This window comes from Falco peregrinus, chromosome 5 (assembly GCF_023634155.1).
Source record: "Falco peregrinus isolate bFalPer1 chromosome 5, bFalPer1.pri, whole genome shotgun sequence".
Classification (NCBI taxonomy): domain Eukaryota; kingdom Metazoa; phylum Chordata; class Aves; order Falconiformes; family Falconidae; genus Falco; species Falco peregrinus.
Window position 1 is genome coordinate 110,597,487 of NC_073725.1, and position 17,101 is coordinate 110,614,587.

Consider the following 17,101-nt stretch of genomic DNA (forward strand, 5'->3'; position numbering starts at 1 on the left):
TCAGCTGGGGTCAAGGAACAGCCACGTTGTTCTGGGGGACATGTCCAGACGCGAACGACCACCTCAACCTGCCAAGACATGCGCAGTCCATGGCAAAGGACCACGCAGCCGTGATGTGTGCCCCTCAAAACCAGCGTACCGAGACAGGGAGCACGTGTGGAAGTGCCGTTCGTGCCATTGCCTGGGGAAAGAGGCTCCCCAAATACCCTATAAAAGACTGTGCAATCAAACAGTAATGGGCACCATCAAGAGACCATGCCGTGGTTTAACACTGGTTGGAAACAAGTGCCACACCGCCGCTTGCTCACTCCCCCTCACCAAGAGGGATGGGGAGAAGAATCAGAAAGGAATGTAAAACTCAGGGGTTGAGATAAGAACAATTTAATAGGTAAAGCAAAAGCTCTGCACGTAAACAAAACAAAGCAAGGAATTCATTCACTACTTCCCATGGGCAGGCAGGTGTTTGACCATTCCCAGGAAATCAGGGCTCCATCACGCATAACAGTTACTTGGGAAGACAAACACCACAATGCCAAATGTCCCCTCCTTCCTTCTTCTTTCCCCAGTTTATATACTCAGCATGATGTCGTATGGTATGGAATACCTCTTTGGCCAGCTTGGGTCAGTTGTCCTGGCTGTGTCCCCTCAGCCCTCTCACTGGCAGGGCCCAAGAAACCAAAAAGTCCTTGACTTAGTATAAACATCACGCAGCAACAACTAAAAACATCAGTGTGCTATCAACATTGTTCTCACATCAGAGCCAAACCACCGCGGTGCACTAACTACTAAGAAGAAAATTAAGTCTATCCCAGCTGAAACCATCACCGACGGACAGGGAAACTACAGACCAACAGGACGCTGCTGGATCCATGGTGGTGACTATCTCTTGCGACTCTGTCCCGACTGCTTGCTAGGTTTCCTCCTCTTCTAGCCTTCCTTCCCTTTACTATCGCTATTTGCTTGTCAACACTTTGATCCTATAAACTTCCTTGATTGGCAGCATTTGACCTCATTTGCTTCTTTATCTCGCTCTGGGCATAACATCAAAACTCCCCGGCTCGGGCTGTCCTGGACTGGAAGACACAGTAACTGCATCACAGCGACCTCTGCGCTAATGTGGATGCTTCCAGCTCTGCAGCTGGTGGAGCAGGAGCAATGGCAGGACAATGTTCAAAACACTGTGGTCAGGCGGTCCATGTAAACGGCAGTCCCCGCCTGGTGAAAGGAGACCTCTCCCTATCTGTCCCCGACACGGGGAGCCAACACCACCTATCCTTCCCAGCTACTGTCACCACTCCTGGCAGGGCTTCTTCGTTGACACAAGGGACTCTACCACTCGGACCGGGAGCAGCCGCAGGGCGCTGTTCAGCGGCGGTGCTCAGGGCTCTGTCATCTACCGCTAGTCACCACTTGCCATGAGGCTTCTCTGCAGGCGACGCAGGAGAACTGTATTGAGAAGGAGACCTGACCACGCTTCCCGCTCTCCCAGCTCTTTAATCACTTCAGGAGCAGCCCGGATGGCATCAGAGGGTGCCTTGCGTTGTAGGAGAAAGGGGCAGGACCTGCCCCTCAGGCTAATGACCTGTTTGCAGCAGGCTGGCAGTCAGGGATGAGCTGTGGAGCAGAGCACATAGTGCCGCCATTGGGGCTTTCCCCACGCGCCCGTGCCCAGCTCCTGCCTGCCGACACAGTGGGCATCCACGGCTGCGCCCAGGCGTGGAGCCCAGCCGGTGCTGGTGCCTAGCTTGGTTTGCTGTTGGTACCCCCTGGACACTTGTGTGACAGCCCTGTGTCACACTGTCTTTGGCGGGCAGCGGCTGAGCCCCGAAGCCGTCGGTTGGGGCTCTGTCAGTGCGCCCCAGCTCCTACCCTGGTGTGGCTGCCTTCAGCCCCTGCTGTGCGGCTGGAGCAGCGGTCTCGGAGGGCTTGGGGGCCTGTGTGGTTGGTGCTGGGGCCGTTGGACACTGTCCTAGTCTTGCTGCTGCAGGGTGGACGGTAATCTGCTCGGGGGGTGTGAGGGCGACTGCGGTTGGTCCTGGGGCTGGAGGCTGCTGGACTGTCTCCTGCGCTCCAGGGCAGCTGGGTGAGCGCTTGGTGGGCGTCGGGGCCGTTGCGTTTTGGTCGGGTGCTGGAGAGTCCTGGGCTGTTTCCTCTGCTGCCTGGGGGCCAGAAATGGGCTTGGGAGGCGCAGGGGGAAGTGCTCGTCCGTCATGGGCTGAACAGCGCTGCTCTGTCTGCTCTGCTGCAGGCTGGCCGGGGATGGGCTCAGATGGCATGGGGGCCGTGGGGAGGCCTGGTTCTCTGCTCATCAAGATGGGAGAGGCTCCTGTTGTGTCCAGCTGTCCGGGCACGAGGGGCAGCTGCTCTGGCTGTCCGGGCGTGAGGGGCAGCTGCTCTGGCTGTCCAGATACGAGTGCCAGCTGATCGGGCTGTCGGGGCACGAGGGGCAGCTGCACTGGCTGTCCGAGCACCATGGGCAGCTGCTCGGGCTGTCCGGGCGAGAGGGGCAGCTGCTCGGGCTGTCCGGGCGCGAGGGGCAGCTGCACTGGCTGCCCGGGCGCGAGGGGCAGCTGCACTGGCTCTCCGGGAGCGAGGGGCAGCTGCACTGGCTGTCCGGGCGTGAGGGGCAGCTGCACTGGCTGCCCGGGCGCGAGGGGCAGCTGCACTGGCTGTCCGGGCGTGAGGGGCAGCTGCCGTTTTCCAGCTGGTCAGCTGAAGCTCCAGCGACGGGCCTGTGGAGAGAGGAGGCCGCTGAGGCGCTCAGCTGCAGAGGGGGCGCACGGACTGTCCCCCACAGCACGGCCCAGAGCTGGCAAGGCTCCCCAGCACGGGCAGAGCCGCTGGCACGCCTTGGCCGACGTGGACACCCGCACCTCATGGCAGCCCCGAGCAGGGGGACTCCTCAGGGCAGGTTCGGTGGCCACCAGCCAGCACTACTGGGCACCTCCCTGGCTGGGGCAATCTCTTGCCCCGCTCTTTCTCGTCCTGCCCTTGCTTTTGGGCAGCCACCAGGCTGCCACTCCGCGGCAGCCTGACTAGAAATGCTTCGTGGCTCTGAGCAGCCATCAGAGGAAGAGGAGGGAGGGAAATGTACTCACGCTTTCTTCTTCCTTCGCCACCAGACCACGACATAGCCCAACACAATTGTAACTTGCAGAGAAACAACAGCCGCTACTGCACCTATAGTGTACAACTTTCCAGGATCTCTGGGACTGGAAACAGCTGAGGGGCTCAGGGGATTGTAAAGCTCTGTGGTTCTCTCGATGACATTATCTGCAGGAGCAATCAGGAACGTTAGCCCGTCCTGCGCACCACTGGTAAGCGTGCAGCACGATTGATCCGGCCAGGACATTCTCTCTTTCCCCCCCGTACTGGTGCCTGGAGGCACGTTCCCACCCTTTGGGGCAGGGTGTCCCACCCAACCAAACCCAGAAGGCCAGAAGGGGAGCACAGGGGGGGCACAGCTGCTTGAGCCTTTGAGTGACACGGACAGAAACCGTCCCTGCAGCAGGCAGTGCCACCCCAGCTCTCCCTCCCCGTGAGACAGTTCCCACACCCCAGGGGACAGACTCAGGCCTCCTCAAGTGGCACTGAAGCCTTGCCCTCCCCCTAGTGCCTTTTCTCCAGCACAGGCACCGCCTGCAGCACCTCCCAGGTTTCAGGATGTGTCTCCCACTTGGGGACCCCAGCAAGACTGCTCCGTACCTGAGCCCGGTTCATAAGCCCGATTTATCTTGCTCTGGTGGTCTTCTCCAGGCTTTGACGGCACTGCCAAAAAGCAGAGGGGGAAGGTTAAGCCTCAGCGAGTCTCAGGCACAGAGGACACAGGAGGACGGGGAGGTTCCCCCTAAGCCTCTGCCTAGTCTGGGAGTCAGGGCATCGCTGTGGACCTCGGCTCAGGGAGGGATCCCGCTCTGTGCTGCTCCTGTGCCTCTCGGCAGTCACAGCAAGCTCGGGGATGCAGCTAGAGCGGGAGGGACATTTGGCACATTTCCCATATCTGCGGAACATGGTCCCGATGCCTCGAACCCAAAACACTTTCAGCTTTGGCTGCTGCTGTGACTTGCCAGAGTGGGCACTGGGGGAAGAGCCTGCGCCTGGTTCCTACTCCAAGCAACAGCCACGCCTGACCTGCTGGGGGACCAGGAAATTGCAGGCCATAAGCTCTTGCCACATTGGCACTGTTTCTTCTTTCAAGGCAAGAGACATTAAGAGCTTACTTCCAGGATGCCCCAAGTCCTCAAAACCATGTTCCTGCCAGGCAGCTGGATAATTGTGGAGAGTCATCTCACGTAGAAGCAAGCACAGAGGGGAAATGTTGCCATTGCCTGTTGGGATCCGCTTGTGCCTTAGTGAACCACAGGCACTGGAAGGGGCTCAGGTAGCAGCGTGGGAGCCAGACCCCGGGGAGATTGCCAGCGCTGCAGAGGGGCCTGGTGACCTCTTGGCCGGCACCTGGCAGCTCTCCAACACGCTCTTCAAGCCAGGCCATGAACAAGACCCCTTGTGGAGCACATGGGCCAACATAGGGCCCCTGGGGGCATTCTTACCCGCACAGCTCTCACACACACAGGGGAAGCCCTCACCAAAGCGCTCGAGGGAAAAGCCACATCCACGCTTCTCGGGGAGAGGAGCCCGCTGGCCCGTGAAAGGTCGCAAATGTGCCAAGTGCTTACCTGCTTCCTGCTCTTGCCAAGGTGCAGCCCAGGCAACCCTGGCACGTAGGGCCTCCAGGAGGAGGAGGAGGAGGAGGCAGTGCTGAATGAGGGCCATGGCTCCCTTCAGCCACATGATCCTGTGCTGCTGTCACCGCTGCTGCTGCATGTGGTGCAGTTGCGGCTGGGGGCTGAGGCGTGGGTACTTATAGCTGGTGCATCGCCATGGAGCTCCGTGACCTCACAGCCCCACTGTCACCTCGCAGCCCCACTGTGACCTCAGGGCCGGCCCAGGCCGCATAGCAACGGTGCTCAGGGGGAGAGCCGCTGGAGCACAGCCGGGGCAGCTGCCCTCCCAGGCTGGGGAGCACGCCCCGTCGGGCAGCTCCGTCCAAGGGCTGTCACACAGGTCGATTGCACCCTCAGCAAGTTTGCAGATGACACCAAGCTGAGTGGTGCAGCTATGCACCTGAGCAATGGGCTGCTGTCCAGAGGGACCTGGACAGGCTGGAGATGCGGCCCATGTGAACCTCATGAGGTTCAAGAAGGCCAGGTGCAAGGTCCTGCACCAGGGTCAGGGCAATGCCCAGTATCAATACAGGCTGGGGGAGGCAGGGACTGAGAGCCGCCCTGCCAGGAAGGGCTTGGGGGTACCGGTGGATGAACAGCTGGGCATGAACCAGCAATGTGCGCTCGCAGGCCAGAAAGCCAACCGTGTCCTGGGCTGCATCAAAAGAAGCCACCAAAAAGATCAAAGGGATGGAACTCCTCTGCTCTGAAAAAAGGCTGAGAGAGGTGGGGTTGTTCAGCCTGGCGAAGAGAAGGCTCTGGGGAGACGTGATTCTGGTCTTCCAGTACTTAATGGGCACTTATCAGAGAGACGGGGACAGAGATCTGAGCAGGGCCAGCAGCCCTAGGGAGAAGGGGCAATGGTTTGAGGCTAGAAGAGGGAAAATTGAGGCTAGACACAAGGACAGCAGGTGTTTTTTTATGGTGAGGGTGGCAAAACACTGTAACAGGTTGCCCAGAGAGGTGGTGGATGCCCCATCCCTGGAAACATTCAGGCTCAGCTGAGCAAAGTGATCCCGTTAAAGATGGCCCTGCTCATTGCAGGGGGATTGGACTCAGTGACCTGTAAAGGTCCCTTCCAACCCCAGAGATTCCATGATCCCGTCTTTCACTCTGCCTTAGCCGTGAGACTCAGCAGCCAGAGGTTTTAGATGCACGTCTGGGGATGTTGTAGCCTGCACAGTAGGAAGGGATGGATCTGAGCCGCGCTGCAGCGACGCTGGCTTTCACACCGTTCCTCATGATGTGGGAGACTATATTGTGAGCTGACTGTCTCAAAGCTTGTTGACGTTCCTGCTGAGCTTGGTGAAAGGCTACCTGGCAATTTAACCGAACTCGGCAGTTGCAAACGACACAAGAAGCAACAGCCACCCGAAACCAGACATCAGCTGGGGTCAAGGAACAGCCACGTTGTTCTGGGGGACATGTCCAGACGCGAACGACCACCTCAACCTGCCAAGACATGCGCAGTCCATGGCAAAGGACCACGCAGCCGTGATGTGTGCCCCTCAAAACCAGCGTACCGAGACAGGGAGCACGTGTGGAAGTGCCGTTCGTGCCATTGCCTGGGGAAAGAGGCTCCCCAAATACCCTATAAAAGACTGTGCAATCAAACAGTAATGGGCACCATCAAGAGACCATGCCGTGGTTTAACACTGGTTGGAAACAAGTGCCACACCGCCGCTTGCTCACTCCCCCTCACCAAGAGGGATGGGGAGAAGAATCAGAAAGGAATGTAAAACTCAGGGGTTGAGATAAGAACAATTTAATAGGTAAAGCAAAAGCTCTGCACGCAAACAAAACAAAGCAAGGAATTCATTCACTACTTCCCATGGGCAGGCAGGTGTTTGACCATTCCCAGGAAATCAGGGCTCCATCACGCATAACAGTTACTTGGGAAGACAAAACCATAATGCCAAATGTCCCCTCCTTCCTTCTTCTTTCCCCAGTTTATATACTCAGCATGATGTCGTATGGTATGGAATACCTCTTTGGCCAGCTTGGGTCAGTTGTCCTGGCTGTGTCCCCTCAGCCCTCTCACTGGCAGGGCCCAAGAAACCAAAAAGTCCTTGACTTAGTATAAACATCACGCAGCAACAACTAAAAACATTAGTGTGCTATCAACATTGTTCTCACATCAGAGCCAAACCACCGCGGTGTACTAACTACTAAGAAGAAAATTAAGTCTATCCCAGCTGAAACCATCACCGACGGACAGGGAAACTACAGACCAACAGGACGCTGCTGGATCCATGGTGGTGACTATCTCTTGCGACTCTGTCCCGACTGCTTGCTAGGTTTCCTCCTCTTCTAGCCTTCCTTCCCTTTACTATCGCTATTTGCTTGTCAACACTTTGATCCTATAAACTTCCTTGATTGGCAGCATTTGACCTCATTTGCTTCTTTATCTCGCTCTGGGCATAACGTCAAAACTCCCCGGCTCGGGCTGTCCTGGACTGGAAGACACAGTAACTGCATCACAGCGACCTCTGCGCTAATGTGGATGCTTCCAGCTCTGCAGCTGGTGGAGCAGGAGCAATGGCAGGACAATGTTCAAAACACTGTGGTCAGGCGGTCCATGTAAACGGCAGTCCCCGCCTGGTGAAAGGAGACCTCTCCCTATCTGTCCCCGACACGGGGAGCCAACACCACCTATCCTTCCCAGCTACTGTCACCACTCCTGGCAGGGCTTCTTCGTTGACACAAGGGACTCTACCACTCGGACCGGGAGCAGCCGCAGGGCGCTGTTCAGCGGCGGTGCTCAGGGCTCTGTCATCTACCGCTAGTCACCACTTGCCATGAGGCTTCTCTGCAGGCGACGCAGGAGAACTGTATTGAGAAGGAGACCTGACCACGCTTCCCGCTCTCCCAGCTCTTTAATCACTTCAGGAGCAGCCCAGATGGCATCAGAGGGTGCCTTGCGTTGTAGGAGAAAGGGGCAGGACCTGCCCCTCAGGCTAATGACCTGTTTGCAGCAGGCTGGCAGTCAGGGATGAGCTGTGGAGCAGAGCACATAGTGCCGCCATTGGGGCTTTCCCCACGCGCCCGTGCCCAGCTCCTGCCTGCCGACACAGTGGGCATCCATGGCTGCGCCCAGGCGTGGAGCCCAGCCGGTGCTGGTGCCTAGCTTGGTTTGCTGTTGGTACCCCCTGGACACTTGTGTGACAGCCCTGTGTCACACTGTCTTTGGCGGGCAGCGGCTGAGCCCCGAAGCCGTCGGTTGGGGCTCTGTCAGTGCGCCCCAGCTCCTACCCTGGTGTGGCTGCCTTCAGCCCCTGCTGTGCGGCTGGAGCAGCGGTCTCGGACGGCTTGGGGGCCTGTGGGGCTGGTGGACGCTCTGCTAAGCAGGTGTGTTTGGTCCTGGGGCTTAAGGCTGCTGGACTGTCTCCTGCGCTGCAGGGCAGCTGGGCAAGGGCTTGGGGTGGTGTGAGGGCCGTTGCGTTTTGGTCAGGGGCTGGAGAGTGCTGGGCTGTTTCCTCTGCTACGTAGGGGCCAGAAATGGGCTTGGGAGGTGCAGGGAGTTTTGCTGTTAAGTCTCGGGCTGGAGCGTGCTGGTCTGGCTATTCTGCTGTAGGGCAGCTGGAGTCCGGCTCTGGGAACGTGGGTTTCATTCCTTTTTGGCAGGGTCCTGGAGGGTGCTGGTCTGGCTCCTTTGCTGCAGGGCAGCCAGAGACAGGCTCAGAGAGTGCGTGGACCATTTCCTTTCAATGAGGGGCTGAAATGTGCTGATCTGGCTTCTCTGCTGAAGACCAGCAGGGGCCATGCTCAGGGAACATGGCAGCTGTTCCTATTCGGTGCATGGCTGGTGGGCTTCTCTCCTGCAGGGCAGCGTGGGCCAAGTTTGGCAGCTTTGTGGAACTTCAGCAGGGGGGTGAAGGGTGCTGATCTGGCTCCTCTGCTGAATGGCAGTGCAGGCCATGTTCGGGGGTGGGGTGGGGGGGTGCAGGAGCCATTACCGTTTGGGGAGTACTAGAAGTTTCTGGTCTGGCTCCTCTGCAGCAGGGCGGCTGGGGATGGGCTCAGGGAGCATGAGAGCCATTCCCATTCAGCGGGTACTGGAGGGCACTGGTCTGGCTCCTCTGCTGAATGGCAGCACAGGCCGTGTTCAGGGGGTGCAGGGGCTGTTTCTGTTCGGCAGGGTCCTGGAGGGTGCTGGTATGGCTCCTCTGCTGCAGGGCAGCGCAGGCCAAGTTCAGGGGGCCCAAGGGTCATTCCTGTTCAGCAGGGTCCTGGAGGGGCCACCATCAAATCTGTTCTCAACTTGTCTTGTTGCACATGCTTAATGCAATAAACGGGAGACAGTGCTCATACCAAACTCCATTTGATCCTTTTAGCCTGGTTACAAAGGTATGTGTGTATGTGTCCATCCTTCTTCCCCTCATTCCTTTTGAGCCCACTGACCACCTTCAAGTCATCTTAACTGAAATAAGTGCAAGAAGCTTAAGTTCCCCATAGACTTCATGATGATTTTCTATTAGAAGTCTCTGTGAAAAGAGGGTACAACATAAGTTCTTTTTTTTTTTTTTTTTTCATTACAGGATTCACATTGAAATGGTGGAGGAATATGAATGCCCTAATTGTGAGAAAAGCTTCATTTGTACATTATGTTATTTGTACATTACTAGAGAATGGAAAATGCAGAAGCAAACAGAAAACAGGAATTTCTGTTTTACCAGTCCCAGCGCTATGTGACCATGAGCTTCCATATTCACCAGGCTGAGACACTTCCTCCAGTCCCAATGTTGCCAAGTCTTCTCACACTTTTTTCATCTTTAACTGTTTTGACTATCTTCTAATTTTGTATAATTTTTAAAGGCACAAGTACTGGTATTTTCACTGTTAGGCCAAATGAACAGAACTGGGACCAACCACAAATTTTATCACCTTTACCTCTTGCTTATCACTTAGATCTTGCCAAGGTGCTGCCTTAAGATACTGTTCAGCTGCTGTTTGTAATGAACGTTGTGTTATGACACATGGCTTGTAACATTACAGCTTATAATCACTTGCTGCTGTAGTCAAGCAATGCTCAGCAAGTCAAATGCTCAGAATAACTTCACGGTCATTTCTGATCTTTTACACTTGGTGCAACCAAAGCTCAAGTATGGGTATGAGGAAATCCACAGCAGCCAGTGTACTGCCTATTTACCACATACACCAGTTCAGGTCAGAACTCATGCTTTCTACATTACCCCTTTTTCAAAGAACTTAAGTTGATAGATTTATCATAATAAGTGGTTTATACATCTGAACTATTTTCTTCTGCACTGATACCAACTGCATTTGCCCACCCTGTTTCTTTTCAACATTTTTTTTTTATACTGTGATCTGCTCTCAGATGAGGAAGAAGATTCAGAATCTCCAATTCCCATCTGCCCTAAAGAAATAAGAGAGCAAGGTGAGCTATTTGGAACTATTTTGCAAGACTCTTCCGGATACTATTTCAGGACATACGGTTTCAGTGTACCATGATCTCCTTTTAAAATAATCAGTGCTACTGAAAATGGCCTGCTAATCTACAACTACATGTGTTCCAGTAAAATAGATGGGCTGACATTTCTTGTTAGAATACAAGACTTAAGATCAGCAAAAACTGATACAACAATTCACTTTCTGAAGAAAAATTTGTCACGTCAACAACTATCTGGTGCCTGACTGGATACCCTGTGCAACCGTTTACTTCTCTAAGTGAAAACCAATGTCACTTCCCAATTACAGGTATAATAAGCAAAGGCCATCAATGAATCAGCATGCATCAGGCAAAGTGCAAGCCCAAAAGAACACCATCATTCAGTATTTCCTGCTTTGAAAATAAATGTGTCCTTCATTTCTGAAAAATGCTTCTGTATGCCTCCTCACTTACCTGATAGCTGGGACTTATTACAGCAGTACGCTCCTCTGGCAAATCCGGCCCTCCAGAAATATCCACTATAGCAAGCACAACCAGTAAATTACTAATAATGCATACTTGAATTTACATATGCCTCTTACAACCTTTCCTAATACAAGTCCTGAAAAATAACACTTAATAACCACTACTTAATATTTATTATTACTACCGCTATCCCGTAGTAGAAGTAGACAGACAGTACTGTCTTTGTGCTAGCAAGAAGTATTACAGTGCCTAAGCAACAAAAACAACAGTAAGATGGTATTCCACTGCTAGATGTACTTGGACAGTCATCCTTCTGGGTATTCCTACCCCATCTTGTGACCTACAGAGGAAGCGCAGGAGCTACCAAAGCATGTGGTAGTTGTACTGCTGGACACCCGAAAAAAAGTTTCTCACGCTAACACAGGCTGTAACTTCTGTATTCATAGACGCGATCAGATTGGAAGGGACATTTAACATCGTCGAGTCCAACCGATTTGTCAGAAAATGAGTCAAATTTTAATCTTGACTTTCAAGTGTAAACTAATTTAGCAGCTGGCCAAATGTATTTGACAAAGTTTCACCTTCACAAGAATGAAAATTGCATTTGGGTTCACCTTTTAGCTGTTGAGGCATCATGATTTAATTTGTTTGACCTGCAAAACATCTGCATTATCCAAACAGCTATCAGGTCACTGTTTTAATCTGTTCATTGCTCTGATCACCAAAAACAAAGCTCCATATTCCCTTCTTGCATTTGTGACAAAAAGCATCATTTGTGAAGACAGCACCACATAAGAGCTGAATCATTCACACTCTAATTTTTACAAAATCATTACGAAGTCACAAAAGTTGCCTTACTTCTAAAATTCCTCAGAACACAAAAAAGCTTACTTAAAAAGAAACCTCTGTGCATTCACACATTTTAAGGTATCTCTATCCCAACGATCTTGTGGGAACTGAGACCAAAAACAGATCTGTTTGAAGTTTGTTTTTAAACACACGTTTCCCTCCCTGAGCTTGTAGTAGTCCTGATGACTCTAATATTGCAGATACCCTAAAAACCTGAAGGACACCCCTCCTCTGAAATACCTTGATGTGCCTTATAGCCACTGTGTGTCCCCAAAACATGAAAAAAAAAAATCAATCAGATATATAAGCAGAAAAGGTATTTTGATCAAGTAACAACACACTAACACAACAATTCCAAGTCAGATTGCTTCTGAAGTAGAACAGGGTAAAATCCAAATGCAGAGGCAGAGACACAAGCTTTGCCAAAACACAGAATTCACAATAGGACGTAACAGCAAGCTGGAGACTTCTTTCACCCAACTGCAAAAGCCGGTACCTTCCAAACAGGAAAGGGTGACTAGTAGAAAAGAGACTTCTGTCCAGCAACGAACAGTACAAACTCAACTTCCAAGAGCCACTGGTATTGCACATAAAGATGAAGGAAGAGAAGGCGCCTCAGTGGTTACTGCCCAATTACACAAGACTATCACTTATCAGAGAATGCCATCAGCAAAGTCATTAAAACTCATCATGTTGCTCGTTCAACCATCTCCTTAAGTAGATTACAGAAGTATGTGAGAACAAAAGCTGTCAGTGCCAAGAAAACCCACTCTTGCAATGCAGAGAAGTGAACAAGAACACTGCACAGAAACTTCACGTACATAACACTGCATTTGCCTGAAAATTTCACTCCTCATCCCCTCACGAAAGCTTGCTAAAGACGCTGCAGTCGCCCACGCTAGTTAACCTATTCTGGCTGCAACTGGTGTTCGTGATTTACCTGGTGGGGTACTACTTGGCACCGTGCGAGTCTGGATGGTCACTGTGTGGAAAGATGTAGTCATCATCGCCAATCTCAAACCTCTGAACTGATTTCCAACCTAAGCAGCTTATGAAGAAACAACATGGCAACAGCCAAAGGGGATCCAAAGTCCAAGCCCGGTAAGGGTGCTCACCAGAACCAGGGCTAGCGGCTGTCCTGGAAACCCAAGCCACCGCTGGCTCTAAGAGTGCTAACACCAGAGTGACCGCAGGCTGGAGAACACACACGTCGAGCTAGCAACACGAGGCCACCCGGCGCGAGCAGTCTCCTTCCTGAGGGGAAGGAACGAGGCCGCGGGCCTTCTGACAGCTGCTATGCCGGCGCTGAAAGGCGCCCCCAAGGCAGAGTACAGCGGGGGACGGGAGGGCCCGCGCCCTGCTCAACTCCATCAGCTACACCAGCAGCAAGGCCGCTGCCACCGGGGGCGCCATTTTAGGGCTGCCTACGCAAACGCCTGAAATAAATGGCGGAGGGGGGCGAGGCTCGCTTGCCCACTATCCAGTGAGAAGAGAGAGGGCCAGACGGGGGCGGTGCCGCACGGCCCAAAGCCAATGGGCGTAAGAGGCAGGGAATGATGGACGACTTGCCCCTCCGCCCGGAGGCTCCAGGGGGCGGGGCTTGGCGCCCATCTGCCAATGGAGCGGGCGGCGCGGGGCGCGTTGCGCTTTCCCGTGGTGCCGCGCGGCGATAGGCGGCAGGAGCGGCCGCGACTCCATCCGGGTCTCGGCGCGGCTCCGGGTCACCCTGCGGCAGGTAACAGGGCGGCGGTGGCGGGCACGGACCCCGCGGAGCGCCGCCATCGCCCACCTGGCGAGCGGCAAGCCTAGGGTAGCGTGTGGGGAACCGCTGGTGGGGCCCGGACGCAGGGCTTGGGGCACGGGTAGGGCGGCGCGGCGGGTGGGACGGATGGGTCCGGCCCTCCCCTCGCCGCGGGCGGGCGTGGGGCCTAAGTCCGGCCCCTCCGCTCGCCGCCGCCGCCCCGTGGGCTGGGGGCTATCCTCGGCGCGGGTAGCCGCCCGGGCGGCGGCGGCGGCCGCCTGCCCTGGTGGGAGGCAGGGCCGCAGTCGCCGCTGGCGCATGTGGCCTCCTTGCCGCCCGGCGCTGCTGGGGTCTCCATTTATTGTTATTTTTCTCATTGAGGCCTTACCTCCCCTCCCCCCGCCCCCCCCCCGCTTTTTCCTCCCCCTCTCTCCTCCAGACTAACTTGAAGGCCTGGAAGTGCCGCCTCCGGGCGCTCGTGAGTGGTGGGTTGGCCCCGCCGCCCGCCGGGGATAGGCCGCGGATGCCGTCAGCGCCTGGGTACGTCACTTCCGCTATCAAGTGTGTGGGCAGGGGAGACCTTGGCCGCAGGGGGGAGCCCCCCGGCCCTGCCCGCGGCCCGGGCACGGCGCAGCTCTGGCCTGCGGAGGGGAGCGGCGGCCCGAGGGGCTTGTGGCGGGGCGGGCAGGGCTGTGAGCAGCAGCGGGAAGGTGGGAGGGCCTGGGAACGAGATGGGCTGGCGGCGCACGGTCCGGCGTGAGAGGGTTTAAATGCACACCCGAGGAGGGGCAGGAGCCGAAGATGATGCCTTATGAAATTTGCTTCCTTTGGCAAATAAACAGCAGGCCAAGGGACAGGATGGCACAAAACTAAACTTCAGCGCTTGTCAGCGTAGGCTGTACTGATTGTAACTAAACGCTTGCATTACGTTTCAGTGTTGCCGTTAGCACGGTGCAGCAGCAGTCCCTGATCGGCGCTAACATGCTGACAGTGACTTTCATCTGGTGAGCACAGTTAGTTTTAGAGAAAGACATCGCTCAATCATTCTATTTCTATGAGTTATTTCTTGTAGGAGTGGAAACTCAACCTGATGTTCAAGGTTATGATAATCCTCATTTATAGATTTGTCATCTCTGCATAGTCTGTGCTCTTCTTTAGTTATACAACTTTCCACAGCCAGTTTTCTGACTAAGGCAAGCCATAACTGGCATGGAAAAATTACTTCCATTAAAAATGTACATAGAAATCTTACAGAACGATGCCTAATCATAACAACGGGTCACATTAATCCGTGACAGCATTTTTGAGAAAATGAATCTGTCCCTTCAAAAGCAATAATAATTCTTTAACTTAATTAAGCAATATTCAAGAAACAGGGTATCCTCTTCCTAATTCTCCAAGGGGGTAAGCATCCCTACTTGCCAGGGGGCTTCACCAGAGTAGTGATTTACTGGTGTGGCTCCTGCTGTCAGATTGGACATGTTCTGTTCACAGCACCACTCAGGTGTTAAACAGCCTGAATTTACCCAAGGAGTTATTTACCGTGGTTGTTCAAACTTGCTGTAGTCTTTCCAGTGTAGTCAATGTGCAATAACAGATTTAATAGCAGTTTTGCCCTATAATAGCTAGCCTCATGAAGAGGGGCTTAATAAATAGCTGTATTATGATATTTTTGATGTGAAACAGTTGATTGTATTTTTTTCACTGAGCTTGTCACCAAGTTGTACATTTTATATCTTCAATGGAACCTCAGTTCATGCAGGTCATGCTAGGAAGTTGCTTTGCACAAAAAGACTGGAGACTTAGAAAAAGGAAACTTAGATAAAACATCAAATCACTTGCTTTGTTTTTCTACTACTACTAACAAAGCGTATCCTTATTTCACTTTCCGTTTGATAAATTTCTGTATTTTCATCTGTTGTTAGTAGCGGGAAAAAAAGTAGTGAAAGGTTCCCAGGACTTACAAAGGGCAGTAGATGTTTAATTATATTGCCAGTTAATAATGTAACATGGCATTGTTGAAAATGTTCTTGTGCACTAATTTAATTATTTGCTGAATTTGTGTAGTTATTATATTAACATGCGAACTTCATGCAGAAAAAGTTAGCCTGCTTACTACTTGCATGTCCTAAGAGACACAAATCTAGTGAATACACATTCATATATTTATAAGTAAACCTACATTCCTGTTTGAAGAAGGAACAAATAACCAAAATGATTTGCTTTTAAGAAGTGCACCGAGGCCTTCATATCATTTGAAGTTGTAGCTAAACTGAAGTGTGCTCCTACATATGTTTCTTCTGCCAGTGTACTGCCAGATGTTTATTCAAAAAGAATTTGTGCCAATCTGGTACGTTTTAGTACAGTCATTTTCCTTAGTACGACACATTATCTAAATTCACTGAGGTTTTTGCCAGTATTTTACAGTATTGCAACACATGCACCACTGAGATGCAGATAGTTTAATACTAACGTTGTAAATTTGAGTATGTCTACAGGAAGATGCTATGATTTGTATTACTTTGATACTTTGTTCATACTAGAAATTATTAATTACGATCACATACTTTTCCACAGTTGATGTGCTTTATTCAGTGTGTGAGTGGGCAGTAGTGACTTCTAATTTCTTTCAGGCTGTGGTTTCTGGATATTTATATTCCATCTGTAACTACATAGTTAGCAAAGTAAGTTAAAATCAAATACACTAATTGAAAATGTGGCAAAACAGTAACATTCCATGTTATAATTACTTTAAACCAGAATTCTTTGTATTAAAGCAATTAAATGTAAACGGAATATAGATTTTGTTAAAAAAAAAAAAGGCATTCCCTAATTGAGACATTAGATAAATACATTATTGGTGACAGTCAGTGACATTAGTCTTACACTATTGTGTGAAAAATTCCAAGAAATACTGTAGTGGACACATAGCCCTGTCTAGGTGTGTGTACATTGTACTGCTTCTTGCGCTTAGAGTTAAAGCACTTCTATGCGTTTGTATAGTGTGCGCTGAAACTGCTTGTACTCCTTTTCTCTTTGTAAAATTTGCCAGTTCAAACAAGTGTTCTGGTGTGATTTACATTTAACTGTGGTATACTGCTGCTAAATGGACAAGCATTTCTGAGTAGAAGTACTAAATTTTAAGTTTTGGGGCATAAGCAGGGGACTCATAAAAGTCATCTGGACTTCAGCTGGCAAGCATTGCATTCTGATGAAAGAATTTTTGCTTTCTCAAGCAACACCTCTTTTCAGTGCAGGTGAATTTGCTTGGCACAAAGTAAAAAAACCAAACCCAAACAAACAAGAACTAAAACCATAGAAGCTCTCTAATCTGTTTAGTCTTCGTCTTCACAAAGTTTTTTAACTTGCAGCTTTGACCTGTTACACTTAATTTTATCTGCTGAATGTTTAAAGCTGAATGCGTAACCACTGGAGTAAAATAGCCTTTTCAGATAACAAGCTGCTTACAAATTTACAGTTGCCAAGTGATTTTACACAGAAGGATGCTACAGCATTGTATACCTCAAGTTAATATATCTGTATGTCTCCACACTGCATATAGTATGTGTCAGTAAAGCACAGTTTGTGTAGGAACTATTCATTCTGGAAACTCAGTTCAGCTTTACGTGGTTTCTTCTGTGCTGCAAAGTGGACAAGATAACTGGGAGGATAAAGCATTTTCTTTTAGGACCACACTGAGAGGAAATGGAACTTTTGTTATATCCGCAAATAGATGTTCCTTCAGAGGAGTAATGACTAAAAATCATAACTGTAATTTGAGTTATTTTTTTCTCTTTCACAGGTTGGAGAATAGCTTAAGAGTATTTATGTGCTGCTAAATGAGAACATGGAAATTATTGAGACTTTTTTTTCCTATGCAGTTTAGGATAATTTCAGAGGTTTTAAAGTTAC

The 17,101-nt window shown here is 51.5% G+C and overlaps 2 protein-coding genes across 2 annotated transcripts in view; both read right to left on the reverse strand.

The window, feature by feature from the left end:
* LOC129784560 (uncharacterized) overlaps positions 1 to 12,923 on the reverse strand; it is a 28,488-nt gene extending 15,565 nt beyond the window's left edge. Inside the window, exon 1 of the mRNA XM_055805782.1 lies at positions 12,389 to 12,923. Coding sequence (XP_055661757.1) covers positions 12,389 to 12,455 — 67 coding nt within the window. The 5' untranslated portion in view covers positions 12,456 to 12,923. The remainder of the gene's footprint in view (positions 1 to 12,388) is intronic.
* Positions 366 to 4,284, reverse strand: LOC129784563 (uncharacterized). Its single transcript, XM_055805793.1, has 2 exons — positions 3,099 to 4,284; positions 366 to 2,732 (listed from the first exon to the last, which is right to left on the reverse strand). Exons 1-2 carry the CDS (start codon positions 3,350 to 3,352, stop codon positions 2,309 to 2,311), a joined length of 678 nt encoding a protein of 225 aa, XP_055661768.1. The 5' UTR covers positions 3,353 to 4,284; the 3' UTR covers positions 366 to 2,308.
* Positions 12,924 to 17,101: the final 4,178 nt, after the last annotated feature.